Source organism: Schistocerca gregaria, chromosome 8 (genome assembly GCF_023897955.1).
Source record: "Schistocerca gregaria isolate iqSchGreg1 chromosome 8, iqSchGreg1.2, whole genome shotgun sequence".
In the NCBI taxonomy this organism is placed as follows: Eukaryota; Metazoa; Arthropoda; class Insecta; order Orthoptera; family Acrididae; genus Schistocerca; species Schistocerca gregaria.
This window is the reverse complement of record NC_064927.1, coordinates 454,198,970-454,218,665: the sequence shown is the minus strand read 5'-3', so window position 1 is coordinate 454,218,665 and position 19,696 is coordinate 454,198,970. Positions and strand designations below refer to the sequence as shown.

At 42.2% G+C, this 19,696-nt stretch overlaps 1 protein-coding gene across 1 annotated transcript in view; it reads right to left on the bottom strand.

Annotated features, from left to right (window-relative positions):
* LOC126284216 (phenoloxidase 2-like) overlaps nucleotides 1-19,696 on the bottom strand; it is a 228,595-nt gene that overhangs the window by 195,172 nt on the left and 13,727 nt on the right. The window contains exon 2 of the mRNA XM_049982987.1: nucleotides 11,899-12,108. Coding sequence (XP_049838944.1) covers nucleotides 11,899-12,108 — 210 coding nt within the window. The remainder of the gene's footprint in view (nucleotides 1-11,898; nucleotides 12,109-19,696) is intronic.

Here is a 19,696-nt window from a genome sequence, read left to right as displayed (position 1 = left end):
TTGAGATTACAGTTTACTGCTATGGAGCTACAGTTGAAACTTCATTCAGTTAAAGTGATTTATCTAGTGAAAGCACATAGACAGTTTCAAGGAAAAAATGTATCTGTTTTGAGATGGAGAAAAACAGTGATTTTTTAACTGAGTATTTTTAAGGATCATGTAGAAAGATGTTGGCAGAGATAAGAAAATATTGCTCATAAATGTTTAAACAGCTATAAGCTCAGATAACAGATCTCATTAAAATAATAAACACCATTCTCCATATGGAAGCACCAACACAAATCTGGTCAATCAGCTAAATGAGTTTGCAATTTTCAATCTATCAAGAGGAAACACTTGTGGCGTCGATAGGTCATATCGACCATAGACACCATTAGTTTTTGGGACTCAGGTCGCTCAGCCAAGCCGCCATGTTTATTCAGTCTGTTCTTATACCTTGTACTGTGCGCACGTGTATGATAATTGTCGAAATATATGTATATGCAGATATCAGGGGGACAGTTTATTCCATATAACGCTATTCATATCCTGTTCCCATACTAGTGACCCCGAAGTTTCTACATCTCCCACGACTTCCATGCCGGGAGTTGTAAATCAACAGGTTATGCGCACACTGCCATGGCCACATCACCCAATCCTTTCTTTGAAGATTTGTAAGCCCAACAACGACAGCCAAGGCCCTTCAGTTCTTCACCAATGGCACACTCCATAGTGATTTGCAATCTCCAACCACGTTAACCTCAAACTTTGTTGTTCTACAACAATGGCCTCAGGTTTCGTGTCTCTGGACTGTGCTCGCCAACATGTGAAGTGTGAAGTGGATAATATTCAGAACTGTGTACCTACCAATTGTTCATATAATGTTCAAAGCGATCTACATTTGCACACATTCTTTGACTCCCATCAGGTCACAAGAACACTTACTGTTGTGCCGTGTGCAATGCTGTCTTTTGTGCAAAATCGAATCCTGTTCTGAGTTTGCCTCATTTGCAGACTAACGATGAACTCTTTTATGTACAAAATTTTCCATGCTCACCCGCCAGACTAGTTGCTTAACTTTTTGACCACATGGGTTTGAGTAAATCTTTTGGCATTTCACCTTCCAGGGGTGTCTTACCACACCACAGTGATCTTCTGCAAGTTCAACTGGTAATTTATAGTCTGATCCCAAGGGGCATGTTTTCATGCATGTAGAACCCACACTTTTGTCACATGAGTTACTAACCCCCCCTCCCCCTGCCCCGCCCCCACAATCGCAGGAGGGCCCGGTTCTGACCACTCAGCCACTCGCCTCTCCCATAGCTCTGCCTGTGTGCTGCACCAGACTTCTGTGTTATTTCCGAGGTGGGCAAATCCAAATCAGTACCTGTAACCTACAGTTCAGTTCACGGGACCCCTACACATATCGCGCAACAGCTCTTTCCAAGGGTACCGACCATGCCAGCCGCATCGTGTTTTTGTGAGATGTCAAGGACAATCCAACCCACCATTGCTATGGACGTTCTTGCCAGTAATGCACCCACACCTACTGTGCTGGCCTGCTGTATGGCCTCTCCTGCCACGGACCAGCTGGTTTCCGAAGGGACACTGTAGCCACCTTCGTTCCCTCCCCCAAATCGTCTGCCGAAGCTGCCAGCTTTATACGAAGACAACCCTGTATCAATGTTTTGCGCTTGTCGAGCATCTTTTTGAGTTGCATCACGCATCCGACAACAACCCTAATTCCTTTGTCTTGTCACGCATGTCCATGAGCACTTGGACTTAATTTGCGATCTACTCCTGTTGCACTGCGTCCGCTGAAGGATGAGTTAGAGAAGAAAACAATCATGGAACAATTTGCCTGCTCACCACAAGAATTAATCATCAAGATCTTTGACGAGGAACAACTGGGGGACTGAATTCCATCACAACTCTGGTGCCACCTTCGATTACTTGTGAGTGAGCACACCATGCCAGACGTCACTCTGTGGGCGGTGTGGTCTGCCAAGTTGCCTATCGACCTACAGATCCACCTGCTACCACACTCCTTTGAGTCAATCGGCTCGCATCGCAGACCAACTGTAATCATTGCTCGAACAACACCAACCAGATCACCACTCACTGCTATTTGGCACAACTGCTCCTGCTTACCGGCCGTCTTCTGTCAGAGGCAGGGCTCACTCTGCCTCAGCACTTTCTACATCGCCTGGAAGCATCCCCTCACTCTCCCCACCTTCCAAGCACTCCATGATCACCCACGCACCATACGTGCTGGTATACATGCCGGAACAAATCAACGAGGACAAGCCTCCTCTGCTGCTGTAGTCACCACCACCACTGCATCTTGCTCATCTGTACTGCTGGTACCACAGGACGTTCAGCGATAATGCCAAGAAGTGCCAATTACCTTGCCAGCACCCAAACACTGACTGCAGGACCTAAAAGACGCCGAGTCCTGAGGGGAACTTCACAGACATCCTCATACATTACACTCCGTCCACTCGTCCGCCCGGCTGAGTGGTCGTTTCTATGTGACTGACATTTCATCATGGCTCGTTTTCCTAGTCCACACTGGTGCTGACATGTCTATCATACCTACATCGATGCCCCCTCCCCCCCCCCCCCCCCCCACCCATTTTTCACTGACGAAGTCACTTCTATGAGCTGTCAACACATCAACATTACAAACCTCAGGCTCTGTCAAAGTTACGGAGCACCTGTCTCCTTTGTCTTTTCCGTGGACTTTCTACATTACTGACATCGATGAACCAATTCTCGGTATGGATTTTTTGTCCGATTACGCTCTCTCTCTGAATGTAGTTCAGGGCTCAGTGCTACACAATCCCATTAACACTTACATACTGTGCTTCTGCACTTATGTTCCACTTTCTGTTTCCCTCGTGACATGTGAGTTGGTACGGGAGTGCTCCGCCCTCATGGGTGACATTGTGACATGCGGCACTAACCTACTGTCAGAATACGACCCGGTGGCTCAACTCCACTGGGAAAATGATGAGCTGAAACAACAAATAGCATACGTTTACAATGAGCTCGTCATGGCTAATACCTCGCTGCTGAAACTGCAGTCCACAGTCCCACCACCTAATCATGTTTCTCCAGCAGACATCAGCTTGGACACTCATCAGGTTAGTCCAGAAACATTAATTGCGTGTGATGATTCACATCAGAACTCTGCATCCCCGAAGCACTTGCCACGTTCACTGCCATATGTGTCAGACAGTGCTTCTAATAACAGTCATGAGCGGAATGCAACCACACTCGCAGTCGCTCCATGTGTTGATAAACATTCTCCCTCTCTCGCATGGCAGCCACGTGACTCAGCAACCATCGCTGTTCCACACGCGATGCCAATGCTGCTCTCGCCCGTGCTGGGTACCAAGTGCAAGGTTGACAGCAGATAGTCGCTGTGCATTCCGACCGGCTCCGCACTGCTCGCGCAACCACCCTCTCCAAACAAGTTCACACTGAGCTCATCTACTAGGCATGTGACTTTCGTGCTGCCTTTTCGCACTCGCACTAATGGTTACGATCTCAGTTTCTTCCATCACTGACGGAACGACACACTAGATAGTTATCACTGCCGGCCCTTCTATTGGGCACAAGGTTAGATGCCTTAACCCTATTAAGTTGCGCACAGAGCCCAGCCGCAAATTAACAGACTTTTGGAGGCAGCTATCCTGCAACAGTCAGACAACAACTGGTCTTCACCGATCCACCTCATCCTCAAACTACAGACATTTAAATGCTCTTACTGTCATGGGCAATTACCCCATGCCTAACATAAATGATTTCACTCATATGTTATCAGGCGCTACAATCTTCAGTATTATTGACTGTAAATGTGCCTACCACTAGATCCCCGTAGCGCCAGATAAAAACCCTAAAACAGCTATTATCATGCTGTTTGGTTTGTTCCAATACAGTTTCATGCCAATTGGCCTAAAAAATGCGGCGCAAACATGGCAGCATTTCACTGACTCCATATTATGACAGTAAGAGTTTTCACATATCTGGACAACATACTCATTTTCAACATGTCAGCTGAGAAACATGAAAATCATTTATCCATGGTCATCCAGACCTTAAACTCCAACAGCGTCGAGGTCAACAAAGCCTCCAGCTACTTACAAAGAACTCAGTTTCCTAGGCACAATAAATTACTACCGACATCACCTGCCTTTTGCTGCCGCCGTGCAGGCCCCCCTGACAGACTTACTGTCAGGTAAACAGACTTCAGGGCTCAAAAATATTTGCTGGACTGCACCTATGCTGGAGGCTTTCAATGCATTAAAGACTTCTTTAACTCACACTGTGACACGAGAGAAAAACAGTCGAAATCAAGTGAAACATCTCTCTCGTGTATTAAACATGGGACTCCAGCACCACAAGCAGAACTAACTAGTCTACTGAGAAAAAATACCACAAACAAATATACAAATGTAAAGGTGAGCAAGTCTCAAATTTTGTCTGTATTTCATCAAAATATAAGAGGTCTGAAAAATAAAATAGACCAACTGCTAATTCACCTAAGTGATGAAGAGTGTGGAAGTGAACCTGATATATAGTGTTTCTCTGAACATCATATCACAGACAGAATCAACATGTTACAGATTGAAAACTTTTGTTTAGCTGCCCACTATTGTAGATCTAGTATGGGAAAGGGTGGTGTCGCAATAATTATTAGGAATAATGTAGTGTATAAATCTCTAGATTTAAGCAAATATTGTGTGGAACAGCACTTTGAGGAGTGTGGTATTGAGATAACAACAGACAGTGCAACAGTTATTGTGCTGTCAATTTACAGGGCTCCTGCTGGATATCTGAACGTTTTTATGGGAAATATTGAATCACTCTTGTCCCGCCTGTCTAGAAAAACTAAATCAGTCATTGTAATGGGTGACTTTAATGTGGACTTTCTAACAGAAAACAGGAATAGAACAGATCTTGAACACCTGATGTGCTCTTACAATTTAGTGTCAGTGGTAAACAGTCCAACTAGAGTTACAGCCAGTTCTAGTACATTAATAGATAATATATTTATAGATAAGGATGCATATAATAACTTAAGTGTAAAAAATGTTACAAATGGCCTATCTGATCATGATGGACAGTTCCTCACCATAAACCAAATAAATGTACAAAGGAGAGTAAATTTCATTTGGAAAAACATTAGGATTACAAACACACACAACATGGAAAGCTTTAAACATAAACTACAGCACAAGGACTGGTCTTCTGTGTATGCTGCTATTGATGTAAACTCCAAATTTAATATATTTATCAACGAGATTACAAGTATTTTTGAAGAAACATTTCCTAAAAAGTTAATTAGAGAAAATCTGTATAAATCAGATCACAGGCCTTGGGTTACTAAGGGCATCAAAATTTCCTGTAGAACAAAAAGGGAGCTTTATGCAGGAGCCAAGACATCAGATGATTCACATAAGATTAAGCATTACAAATTGTACAGTAAAATTCTTAACAAAACCATACAGGCATCAAAGAACATGTTCTTAAAGGCAGAAATTGATAACTCGAACAATAAAGTAAAAACTATTTGGAATTTTGTAAAGAAGGAAACGGGGAAAAGTGCAGTTCACAGTGAAAATATTCAAATAAAAAATCAGGATCATATTGTTAGTGATCCAAAAACAGTTGCTGTTATGTTCAACAAAAATTTTTTAACAGTAACAGAACAAATTGGATCACAAGGCTCCATAAATCAAGCCATTAGTTTTCTGCAAGCCAGCGTACCTGGCACAGTACCACAAATCAAAATAACAACAGTCACTATTCCAGAAATTGAAAGAATAATTAGATCCCTAAAAAGTAAAAACTCCATTGGAGTTGACAACATATCTAGCAAATTATTAGAATACTGCTGCGGCCACTTAAGTAGAATCCTTTGCCACATTTTTGATGCACCACTTAAGCAAGGAATAGTGCCCGAAAGACTTAAGTATGCAGTTGTGAAACCTCTGTATAAAAAGGGAGATAAGGCAGATACTGCTAACTATCAGCCAATCTCACTACTGACGAGTTTTTCTAAGGTTTTAGAGAAACTAATGCATGCCAGAATTGTTAATCACCTCATTGAATATAAGATCATCAGTAAAAGTCAGTTTGGATTTCAGAAGGGGTTATCAACAGAAGATGCAATATTTGCATTTGATGCCAATGTTTTGGAGTCCATCAACAAAAAGATGAAGATAGTTGGAATATTTTGTGACCTCTCAAAAGTGTTTGACTGCGTCAGTCACCAAATACTTTTGCATAAAGCTTCATATCTAGGCATAAGTGGGGCAGCAGGGAAGTGGTTCCATTCTTATCTTTCAAACAGAAAACAGAAAGTTGTACTGGATAGTCAAGAAGGTGCATCAGCATCATTGGAATGGGGAACATTCACCTGTGGAGTGCCTCAAGGCTCCATTCTGGGCCCCCTACTTTTTATTATTTTTATTAATGATCTTCCTCTATGTACAGATTTTTGTAAATTCACCATCTTTGCTTATGACACTACGCTACTGGTTGATAACTCAGTGGATGAACTTGAGGTGACAGCTAATAAGGTTTTTAGTGATATTGTGAACTGGTTTAATGTAAATGGTCTTTCTATTAATCACAGTAAAACAAACTATGTCCAGTTTCAGACAGTCTCTAAAGAAGATGAACAAGAACAAAAACTAGGTGACATGCAGATAGCTAAGGTCGATAGTACAAAGTACCTTGGCTTACATATAGATAGCAAACTAAACTGGTCAAACCATATCTTGGATCTCTGCAAAAGGCTGAATTCGGCAACTTATGCTTTACGCATTATCTGCTCTTACAGAAATACGGAAACCAGTAAATCAGCTTATTATGGTTATTTTCATGCCATTATGGCACATGGAATCATATTTTGGGGAAATCAGCCACTTGCTAGGAAAGTGCTATCTGCACAGAAAAGAGCCATAAGAATCATGAGTGGAGCCCACCCTAGAGCCACATGCAGAAATCTTTTTAAAGAACTTCAAATCTTCACATCCATTGCACAATATATATTCTCCTTGATGTGTTTCATAAGGAAAGAAAGCCCCTCTTCAAACCTAATAGTGTTTATCATAATCATGATACTAGAAGAAAAGATGATATCCACTATGAGCATGCAAACCTGAGTAAGGTACAGAAGGGGGTCCACTTCAGTGGTTGTAAGATTTTTGATGCCCTCCCTTCACAAATTAAGTGTTTAGTAGATGATGAGTTCTCGTTTAAGAAAACTTAAGGCAGTTCCTATTGCAAGGGTCATTTTATACTATAGAAGAGTTCCTGAACCACGATGAATAGTACCCTAGTACCTGTATGGATAAGTCTCAGATACATTTCCCACTCTTCATTTGTGATCCTGTATATCTATTACTTGTAAACATCTTAAGTTTTCAGTAGTATATTTTCTGTATGTACGTGTATAGAGTCTGTCATACTTAACTTTGTAGCATTTATTTTTTTGTGATTTTAATTTGTAATGTTAATCTAAGCCATATAATTTTAATATGAATAATAGCAATACTTACAAAATACCATAAAAAGTTTGTAAAACTGACACGTTCCATATCCTGTGATGTATTCACAACATGGATCACCGGAACACGAAATAAATAAATAAATACTCACCCACCCCGACCCCTTGACCGCGTTGTTCATCACTACGGACGCCAGTGACATCACAGTGCAGTAGTACTACAGCAACGCAAGGCAGACACTGTTTCCCCTCTTCATTTTTTCTCTAAAAAACTATCAACAACTCAGAAGAAATACTCCACTTTCGATGGAGAACTCCTTGCAGTCTACGAAGCCATCAAGCACTTCTGCTCCGACATGGAGGGTCCCTCGTTCTTCATCCTCACGGATCACAAACCACTCACAGATGCTTTCTGCAACCTCATCCCGAGGACCCACCACCTCTGTGTTTCTGTCACTTTGATCTAGTCTCCCAATTCACAACCAACGTTCGCTACATCAAAGGCACAGACAACATCACCACAGAGGTTTTTTTTTGCGGATCAATACTATTTCATGCATCATTGACTTATCCAACCTGGCCACCCTACAAGCCTCCAACGAGGAATCTCAAGCTGTCCTCAAGGACCCTCAAATATCCGTTGCATTTACTAAAGCTAAATTCCCCAGCATTGTGGACAAGGTGTGGTGCGACTCTTCTCTGAACATTTCATTTGGAAAAATATAAAACGGGACGGTCAGACCTGAGCACACAGCTGCGTCCCCTGCCAATGCAACAAAATCAGCTGCCACACCACCCCACCACTGGGCAAGTTCGACATACCTCCAGGATGAATTTGTCATGTACATATCAATCTTATCGGTCCTCATCCACTGTCGGAGGGCTATAGATACATTCTATCCATAATTGACTGCACGTCCCACTGGGTAGAGGCAGTCCTTTTACCCGAGACCATAGCCAAGGGTTTTATCACCTCATGGATTGCTAAGTTCGTTGTCTGACCACCATCACCACAGACCAGGGTTGGCAGTTTGAGTCTTCCCTATTCACCATTTTATGTAACGTCTGTGGCATAAAGAAAATTCACACCACAGCCTACCACCCACAAAGCAATGGGTTAGTGTAACAGTGGCACTGCACTCTAAAAATGGCACTCAGGTGCCACGACTGCCTCTGGTCCGAAGCACTTCCATGGGTACTGCTAGGCCTCCATTCAAATTTCAAGCCCAACTTACAGGAAACTATCTCAGAATTCGTTTTTGGGGAGAGCTCCATCCTACCAAGGGAATTTATTCAGCCTCAAGTACCTGAAGACTTCCACACCTTCCTTCACCTATCAGCTACTCCCCGCTGGACACTTAAGCACCAACAGGTCTCAACACTTGCTCCCAGGTAATGCTGAGAGACAATTTGGTCCGACAACCTCTGCAACCACCTTATCTTGGCCAAAGTCCTCCAGCGGGGCAATACAACTTTCGACATCATTGCCGAAGACAGTCCGCAAACTGTTTCGTTACACTGACTCAAAGCAGGATTCATGGACCCCAACGTCCCTCTACTGGCTCAGTTTGATTCTCCTAACAACTCTTCCGCCAGTCTCCCTCATGTTGTGGATTCCGACAATGTTTCTCCTCGGGCCACCATGCTGTTTTGTTCACCCGACGCCTCCCTGCTGCCTTCTCAGACTCCTCACTCTCCACCCCATGTGCGGGTTTCACTGCTACCTCATCAACTATGGAGACACCCGCTGCCACAGTCACCCTGCTCTGCAACATACCACCACACCATGTGGACACACTGCGTGGACTACATTTCAATTGTCACTCTCGACAACTGAGTTCTCATTCTACTCAGAGACACCACGGTCCCGCCACCCAACGACCGGTTAATGTCAGTGTTGTGCATAGCCTCACCCTTCCTCATGAGTGTGACCCAATGACAATTCATGCCCTTCATCTTGCCAGACAGCTTGATTAGCATCCGGGTTTGCCACACCTACACCCCACCATCTGCTGTTTAACCTGCCTGCTCTCGGGCTGGCTGCTGCATCGTCCGTCCTCGCTGGCTCAACGAATTTTGAGGTAGACCTGCCTCCTGTTGCTCCACCTCCGCACCCCGCCCTGGCTGGTGCGGAGGTCTTGGTCATGCATCTACCAGCTCATATGACCACCAAAGCGTCTATGCCCACATGGTCTTCCCTCAAGACTCACATGCAGTACTCCGGACTGTGTGGTATTGATAGGCATAACAACCAGAGACAACATTAATCTCTGGGACTCAGGTTGCTCAGCCGAGCTGCCATGTTTATTCAGTCTGTTCTTATACCTTGTACTGTGCACACGTGTATGATAATTTTCAAAATATACGTATGTGCAGATATTAGTGGGGACAGTTTATTCCGTATACCACTATTCGTATCCTGTTCCCATACACTCATTAAAAAGTAACCATCATATCACTGTTTACCAGTGCCAGCATTATTTATTTGTAGCCTATGGAATTTTGGGATTGCATGTCGACATCTTATCACATCATTTAGGCTGACAACCATTCAGTCATCTTCACAAGTGAGTTGTTTACACTGGAGACTGCTAATGCATGTCAATAAGTTGATGTCAAAATTTCTTGTGGAGATGCATGCACATAGGTTACGGCAGTGTGAGCACCTTCTGTCAAGTTTAGCATCAAATATTGCTGTACCTATGGTGCACAGGCACTTGCATAAAGATGATACTGCACATATGCACTCTGTGAGAATGTGGACCAATAAAGTTAAAATTTCAAATGTCAAATTAATAATCTTGCAATCTCCAGTGTAAAATACTCACCTGAAGGTGGCAGAATTGTCGTCAACCAAGATATCATGGCAAGCTGTTGACATCATCTAGCTTCAATCTTTAAACTACGTGAAATGCTCATTACACTGGAGAAACTTTAAGAATCACATTATTTATTTGGTTTATATAGAGTCTTTGAAAGAGAAAAAACCACTGAATCTCCTGCGGAAAAAGTAACTGAGGTAATGTGAACACTAACTTTGCTTACTCTGTTAATTCGTAGTGAATTGAATAAGTTGTTAATGACTTCAGTGTGAGTATTTTGTGGATTATTCAGGTAAAGAGCTCCATTAAGGATCACCTGCAATGCAACCCCAAGTGTTATGAAGCAACCCAAATTCAATACTTTGACGGACTGCTGAAATTAATACATTACATCAAGAAGATGTTTTGAGAATGAGTGTGTAGCACCACAAATTCAAGGAGCAGGCTGCACATGGATCAAAATGCTATTACAGTTTGAAGAAAACATTCATGTCACAAAACATTCAACAAGGGAAAAATTAAGAGCCTATGATGCTACATGTCCTACAACATTGTATGCAGTGGAAAGCTGGAGTACAATTGACGAAGAGGGACACAAAGTGATAATTTCAAGCAGAAGACAGTCAAAAAGATATGGAGGCCAATTAACAGAGAACAAAGATACAGAATATGTAGTAACAAAAAATCAATGTAACAACCTGATATTGTAAGGACCAATAGGAATACAGCAATCAGTCGTAATGCCGTTTGTTTTTTATTATTCTTGCATATCCATATTTCGGCTATAAATAGCCATCTTCAGTGCATTTGGGTGAGTTATAATCCAATGAACTCCCAGCAGACTTTACTAGTCACGTGGTGACTTGTACTGTTGGATTATAACTCTCTCAAATGCAATGAAGATGGCTATTTATAGCTGAAATCTGGATATGCAAGAATAATAACAAAGCAATGGTATTGCAACTGATTGCTGCATTCCTATCCTCCCTTTGCTTAGTACAGTGGTTTTCTACGGAATCAGAGTTAATCTGATATTACTCAGAAGCTGAGAGGAAACTAGGTGAGGTGTCTACTGTACCAAGCAAGAATGGGCAAGGAGAGATAGAAGAGCAGTAAGTAGGGAAACCTATTTGGTTGAAGAACCATTGGATGACCAAGACTGATGAAATAAGAACTATCTGAGAGAACTAAGAATGCACAACATAATTCAATGAGAAATAGTGGACACATGTGCACACGTGTCCGCTCACACACCCGCACACACATGCACATGCACACAAGACAATAAGATGGATGTTGCTAGCAATGCCAGTGCTTGTCATTGATCACTGAAAAACATACATTTATTTATGTGTGTTACTATTGTTTACAATGGAAGTTACACCTCCTGCAGGTAAGTGCTGGGTATTCCACCTGTCTGTTAAATGTACATGTGATTCGTGTCTGATCATTACAGGAATTTATTGCTGTAAGTGAAACATATGTAAGGCTGTCCTCAACTTGAGAAATGCAAGTTGGAAAGCAGAGTTATAATTAATGCCAGCAATTTAAAAAATTAATTCACTTTAAACTCACCAGATAATTTGTTGGTAGGTTAAACACAATTCTGTTGTCTATTCCTTTAGGCACAAACAATGGCTCTGCAATGCGATCAAACATAAGAAGAATGTTCCAAGGATTACTGAATGATATGGAACTCGACTGTGTTTGTGTGAGGTTCAGCCGACCTCTACCTGGTATGTTCAAGCCCAGCGATAAAGTCTGTGTTTGAGACAACTGCTGTGTCTGAAAGAAAACAACAAAAAATATTGTGAATATCTCGTACCTTTAACAGAAAGTGGTAATGGCAGCTGCAATATGGTGAATTCTGCTTCACAACTTGGAATGATCTATAAAGGACATTTTTCATATACACCAATCGAGGCAATGAATAATTATATCACATTATTTAGTCACACATTTTTAACCTAATTTTCGCATGTCACAAAAATTTCATACAAAGTATATTACAGTCTATTATTTGGAGTTTATTCACAACGTAGGCACTGAGTGTGACCTTTAGTGACCAAAGTATGCACTTGTAACACCCACCAACAAAAATGACAATAGGAGAATAAATTCCAAATATACATCCATTTCACTTTTCAGTATTCCCAATGATTACTGAGGAAGAAGCTTGGGAGCACATATTATTCTCTGCTGAATAACCGTTTATGATATCACAAATGAAGTTCTGACTGAGATGACTTCAAAGTTGAGCCTCCATCTTTCATAGGCAGCACAGTTCCAAGTGGACCAATTGAGTTTGTGTCCAAACTTAACTGAAAGTTAGGCCTACCAAAATCTCTCTTTTAATTTTCCAAAATACCCTGTTTCAAGTTCCAGCTTTAAAGATTTAATCTGCCTGGAAATTTAATTATGTTTATCTTCAACATAGCATAACTCTTTATTTTTTGCTCCAATCTTTTGTCCTGAATATATCTCGGTTTTCTTTTTCTTGCAGATACAAAAGTGTGTGTATGTAATTGAGAGACAAAAGAAAGTGATTGCCTTGTGGTATACCAAATACTATGCTGTTAAGGAAGTGGCACATTTCACAAATGTATTGTTACACACTGGATGACATGTTTACGAATAGTGGTAGCTATCTCGATCTACAAGGAATAGATATTATATTTCCAGCTAAAAGTCAATCACAATAGGCCAGTACTATAAATTTCTTCACTGTCTTGTGGCTACAAATGCATTGCTATGAGGGATAAATGGATGCAGGAGATTAGTGGTTGTCTTTCCCAACCTACCACATTATGAACACTCCACTGGAATAATATCATAAAGTTATTAGTAACATAGCTGCCTCAAAGAAATTGCTGCTCATTATTGCCAACAAAATTGCTCTGTTACAGTGAGAAAAGGCACACCAACAAATGGTTACTGGAGGGCTCAAAACATATTATCTGATGAGATAAAAATGTTTCTGCAGGTACATGGAAGATGGTGAGATAAAAAGCTTTCTGCAGGTACACGGAAGATGGCGAGATAAAAATTTTTCTGCAGATACATGAAAGGTATGTTGCTCCATATTCATTACAGGAGGCAGAAACCCATCCAGGACTCTCAGGAAGAGGTAGTATAAATTGGAAGAGACTTTCTTATGTTTTTGACAGGAGCAGCTTCTGAGGTAGTGCTGCTGTGCTGTGGCACCACTTGTATAAAAAAAAAGAAAGAAAGAGAAATCTATAAGAACTGCATGTAGAACATTGTTTCGGATGATGTATTTCCTGATTTGAAAAGGTGTGTTTCACTGCACGCACTCTCACAGTGCTTTTCTGAAGCTTGGAGCCAACTGCAGATTGACACCGTCTGCTCGCATAAGCACTGTGTGAAAGGCTCAGCCTTCGGTTTCTACACACTTCTTATGGTGGTGAATGAAGCCACAGCTTGTCTGGCTCAGAGCTTTACATTCCTTCCAGCAGGGAGTAGTACAGTTCAGAACCATAGAAGCACGATCTGCCATCTAGCAATTATGTTAGAATACACCGGGACGCAAACTTCTTGTAGCCCAGTTCTATAATCTTTCTGCAAGTTCATGATAGAGCAGTTTCTGGCACAGTTCCATTTTCTTTGATGAATCTAGAGGATGAACTTTGTGACACATTCAACACAACTGTTAAAAGTTTTGAAGCACACACACACACACACACACACACACACACACACACACACACACACACACACACACATGCCCGAGGGAGGACTCGAACATCCAGCGGGAGGGGGTGTGCGATCCACAGCCTCGAGACCCTGTGACAGAGCAAGATTGCTGTCTGAACTAATTTTAAAATAAGAAAAGGAAACAACCAGAGAGCACATCTCAAAGCAAAGTGGCACACATAAATTATTTAGTAACGGGTAGAGCGCAATTGTTAGTTGAGATTTGCAGTGTCGTTAATGTGGTAGTTCAGGTCCGATCTCCACCGGTATCTTAAGCAACCATAAATCAAAACACCCCCTACTTACATCTGCCACATATAATTGACTGCACGTACCCTGTGAGCAGTGAAGAATTGTGCTGTTGATATGTGTGTGCATGTGTGCATATGTGTGTGCGAGAGACATTTTTGGAGTTAGTATTATGTTCTATACCTCATGCAGACATGGGAAAAAGATAGCTAAAGCAACCTCACTCTCTCTCTCTCTCTCTCTCTCTCTCTCTCTCTCTCTCTCTCTCTCTCTCTCTCTCTCTTCCTTTTATACAAACACTTCCTATCAAGTTCTCCGGGAATATATCAAACTCTCACTGTGCTTAAGAAGGGTGCTGTTGTAATAAATGTTTATTTCTGTTTCTGTATATGTTATATATGAATTACTGATGAAATGCCTTAATACGTTCGATGCTACCAAACTAAGTTTTTTTTGACACCGCCAATGGAACGCCTCAGGGGCTGCCACTGGTTTCTGACATCAGGTTAATTAGGCAAAAATGGATTCCTTGGTTGAGGAAATGCCAAAAGGGCTGCATGTTCCCTGAATGATCATTATCTTAATGAGTACCATAGCACTACCAACATGGATATCCAAGGTAACAGATCTCAAATCCCTAGACTGTTGGTAAAGGTAACAAACAGTTGAAGGCAGTTAGATTTCTGCTTTAGCCTTAAAAGCACCAGATTTGTATTCAAAATCTCTGGAGCCCTTTGCAACAATATGCAAAAATTAGGGTCAGTATCTATGTCAGTGGTAGTCAAAATGGTCCCTACCATCCACTAGTGAATGTTCCAGGTTTCTTGGTGGGCACCAGAAGGCACTCATTTAAAAACATTTTCATTAAGAGTTTCATAAAGTTTTGAAATAAAGTATTTGTAAATCGATTATTATTACATGCTTTAACTCGCTCTAACTCTGCTTTACAAATTTTATGAAGTAAAGTTACTTCCCTACTTTATAAATCACAATTACTGTGGAAGAGGTGTTTGGTTAGGAAATATTTCTGCTAACGAAGATCCAGAAGTGGATGGTCGGTAAAAAAGATTGAGTACTCTTGATCTATGCAGTCATGTGTTGTAGAAGGTATCTAATATATACCTGTCATCCCAAATGGAGATAAATATAGAAAACAGCTCAATGCAAAGAGAAGTGGCAGTATATAGTATGAAGTTATGAAAGTGATAGAATAGTTGAAGTTAGATTACTGACCTAGAGGAACCATATTAAGGTATTAAACATCCCCAGTGTGTATATAACTGCTCAGACAAGATGCTATCACAGCAATAACAATATTTAACAAGGCTACTGAAGTTAAAAAAATATCACAGTATCATTTAAACATTGGAAACTCCAGTTTGAAAATTGATAATATTAGGAAAAGGATAGAGTGCTATTCACCATAAAGACGGCATACTGAGCTGATGTCAGGAACAATGAAAAGACTACAATAATGCTGGAAGCAGAAGAAATGAATTAAAATTTGTGTGACAGCCAGGATTCAAACTGAGGTTTTCTTGTTTACTAGGCAAAAATGCTGACCATTACACCGCCAAACCACTATGGTCAATATTGCTGCACTAACTACCTAATCTGAATGCCCTCCCCAACACAAACTTCAATTCATATTTTCAGCTTATTTTCCATCTGAATTGTCACTATTGCCAGGGCTCTCCAGCATTGGAATAGCACCCCAGTGTTGGTGGTAATGGGGAAGTCCTGTACCATGTCCAGTGCTGGAGTGCTATTCCAACACTGGAGAGCCCTGGCAATAGTGACAATTTAGGGGGGAAATAAGCTGAAGGTATGAGTTGAAGTTTGTGCTCAGGAGAGCAATCATCTTGGGTAGTTTGTGCAGCACTGTTGACTACTGTGCTGTGGTGGTGTAGTGGTCAGGATTTCTCCCTAGTAAGCAAGGAGATCTAGGTTCGAGTCCTGACCATGGAATGAATTTTAATTCGTTTCTTCAGCTTCCAGCATTGTCGTAGATAAGGACGCAACTTAAAATGTCACAAGGAAAAAATGGTTCAAATGGCTCTGAGCACTATGGGACTTAACATCTGTGGTCATCAGTCCCCTAGAACTTAAAATTACTTAAACCTAACTAACCTAAGGACATCACACACATCCATGCCCGACACAGGATTCGAATCTGCGACCGTAGCAATCGCACGGTTCCGGACTGAGCGCCTAGAACCGCTAGACCACTGCGGCCGGCCACAAGGAAAATTTAATTACAAGATCAAAATGAAAAAAACTGTTACACATTTAGCTTTTGGCCAAAGCCTTCTTCAGAAAAGAAAACACAACACACAAACAAGCACACCTCATACACACATGACCACTATTTTTGGCAACTCAGATCAAAATGCAACTGTCATGTTGAGTGTAAATCTGGAGATTGGCAGGGAATGGGGATGGATAATGGGCTGGGGGGGGGGGGGGGAGGGGGGAACAGTAAGAGTGAGGGGACATGAATAGGGAGAAGATGATATGATAGTGGGAGCAGAAACTGTTGGATGAAGCATTTGGGGACGGTAGGTTACCTGGACAAATTTGGGAGCAGAGAATGTGTTGTAAGGATAACTCCCATCTGTGCATTTCAGAGGGAAGGACCCACATGGTCTGAGCTGTGAAGCAGGCACTGAAATCAAGCTTGTTATGCTCAGCCGCACGTTGTGCCACAGGGTGGTGGCTTATCACACTCTCGGTCAAAGTTTGGCGGTGGCCGTTCGTACTGGTGGATAGCTGGTTGGTAGTCATCTCAGAATAAAAAGCTGTGCACTGATTGCAGCAGAGCTGGTAATGTCATGGCTGCTTTCACATGTGGCCCTGTCCCTGATAGGACAGGATAAGTCTGAGACACGACTGGAATAGGAAGTGCTGCGTGGGTGAATTGAGCAGGTTTTGCACCTGGGCCTTAGGATTAGGAGTGGTATAGGTTTGGACTAGGATGTTGTGGAGGTTGAGTGGGAGACAAAAACCATTTAGCAAGGGTGGCAAGGATCTTGGATAGATTTACCTCATTTCAAGGCGTGATGATAGTTAATCAAAGCCTTGACAAAAGATGTGGTTCAGCTGATCCAGTCTGGGGTGGTACTGGGTGATGTGGGGGATACACTTTTGTAGCTGGTTGTTGGAGTGGCGAGCCCTGTATGCTGAAGCTCTCCCATGGCCTCCACAAGCAGGCACTACCACCAGATCTAGGCCACAGGCAGATCTCCTGTGCCTTTTCCCACATACCTCCAATCCCCCACTACCCCTAAGGAACCTCTGCCTACCACCCCTACACCCATTTCTTCATATTCATCACATTCACCAATGTCAGTTTGTTTTCATCTTCACAGTCATATATTTTTAATATCTGAGTACAATGTAATATAAGGTTTGTTTATATATAACTTCTCTGCATGTATTTCAGTATGCTTAACAAATTTTATCAGTTTTGAGACCTTACCTCACATCTGTAGAACATGTGTAGTACAATTTGTTTCAGTCAGTGAAACTGTGGGTTTAGGGATTCATACTCATATCTTTAGAGTCTTTAAATATTGATAGCGTCATTACATAATATTTCATGTTTTGTATCCATATCGAATTGATGTTTAAACAACAAGAAATCCAGGATGGAACGTAACAGTATTATGAAAATGATTGTAGCTATTCACCATGCTGAGTCACAGATAGACACAACAAAAAGACTGTCACAAAGCTTTCGGCCAGTTAGGCCTTCATCATAAACAGATGACAGACCCACCCACCCACCCACACACACACACACACACACACACATACACACACAAATGCAACTCCCACACACATGACTGCAGTCTCTGCTTGACGTGAGTAGCAACTGAGTGGGGGGTAAGGAGGAGGCTGGGGTTTCAGCTTAGGTTGTAGATCACAAGACTGGTTTCATAGGTAGCCCGGCCTTTGATGGGATAGATGATGTTTGTGACTGGACAAGAGTAGATGGTGGTGGGATGACATATGGGACAGGTCTTGCATCTAGGTCTGTTACAGGGCTATGAACCATGAGGTAAGGGGTTGGGAGCAGGAGTTGTGTAGGGATGGACAAATATATTGTGTAGGTTCAGAGGACAGTGGAATACCACTGTGGGAGGGGTGGGAAGGATAGTGGGCAGCACATTTCTCATTTCAGGGCGCGACAAGAAATAGTCAAAACCCTGGCAGAGAATGTAATTCAGTTGCTCCAGTCGTGGGTCGTACTAAGTTACAGGGGTAATGCTCCCCTGTGGCTGCACGGTGAGACTGGGAAGTGGTGAGAGACTGGAAAGATATGGCACAGGAGATTTGTTTTTGTACGAGGTTGGGAAGATAATTATGGTGTGTGAAGGCTTCAGTGAGACCCTTGACATATTTTGAGAGGGACTGCATTTATTTCTGCTGAAGGAAGGTTAGTTGTTGAGTGATTTGGGGACTGATGGTGAGGCAAGGTTTGAGGTTAAGAAATTCTGGAAATTTAACAGAGGGTGATTTGGGGGCAGTGGGGGTGCATCACATTTGGATGAAGGAGTGAACTGAGTTACACAGATTTCAACATTGGTCTTAAGAACTGCAGTCCACCATCTAAAAATTGATCCTGATCTTATAATCCTACCTGAGGACAAAGGCACCACCACAGTTGTTTTGAACTGCAAGGATTACCTGGCAAAAAGACTTTGCCAGTTGTCAGATATATCTAGAAACCTTGCCACAATAACCTCATTCCCGAAATCCAGCAGGATCTCTAGTCACTCATCAAATCCTTACGCCAACCCCAGAACCTCCCCCCTGACTCCATCTCTCCGCTCACCCCTACCACTCCCCGCACTCCTACTTCTACATGCAACCTAAAGTCCATAAACCCAACAACCCAGGACGCCCCATTGTGGCTGGTTACTGTGCCACCACTGAGAGAATCTCTGCCCTCGTCGACCAACACCTTCAACCTATTACCCAGAACCTACCCTCATATATAAAAGAAGCCAACCCCTTCTTACACTGACTCTCCACAGTTCCTGCCCTTTACCACATGGTGCCCTGCTTATCACTATGATGCCAACTCCCTTTACATTAACATCCCTAATGCCAATGGCCTTACCGCTATTGAACACTACATTTCGCAACTCCCAATGGATTCCAAACCAACAACCTCCTTCCTAGTCACCATGACCAACTATATCCTCACCCACAATTACTTCTCCTTTAAAGGCATTACCAACAAACAAATTTGGGGTACAGCTATGGGCACCCGCATGGCACCATCATATGCCAACCTATTCATGAGTCATCTAGATGAATACTTCCTTAACACCCAGAATTCCAAACCCCTCACCTGGTTCAGGTTCATTGATGGCCTCATCATGACATGGATCATGGGTGGGGG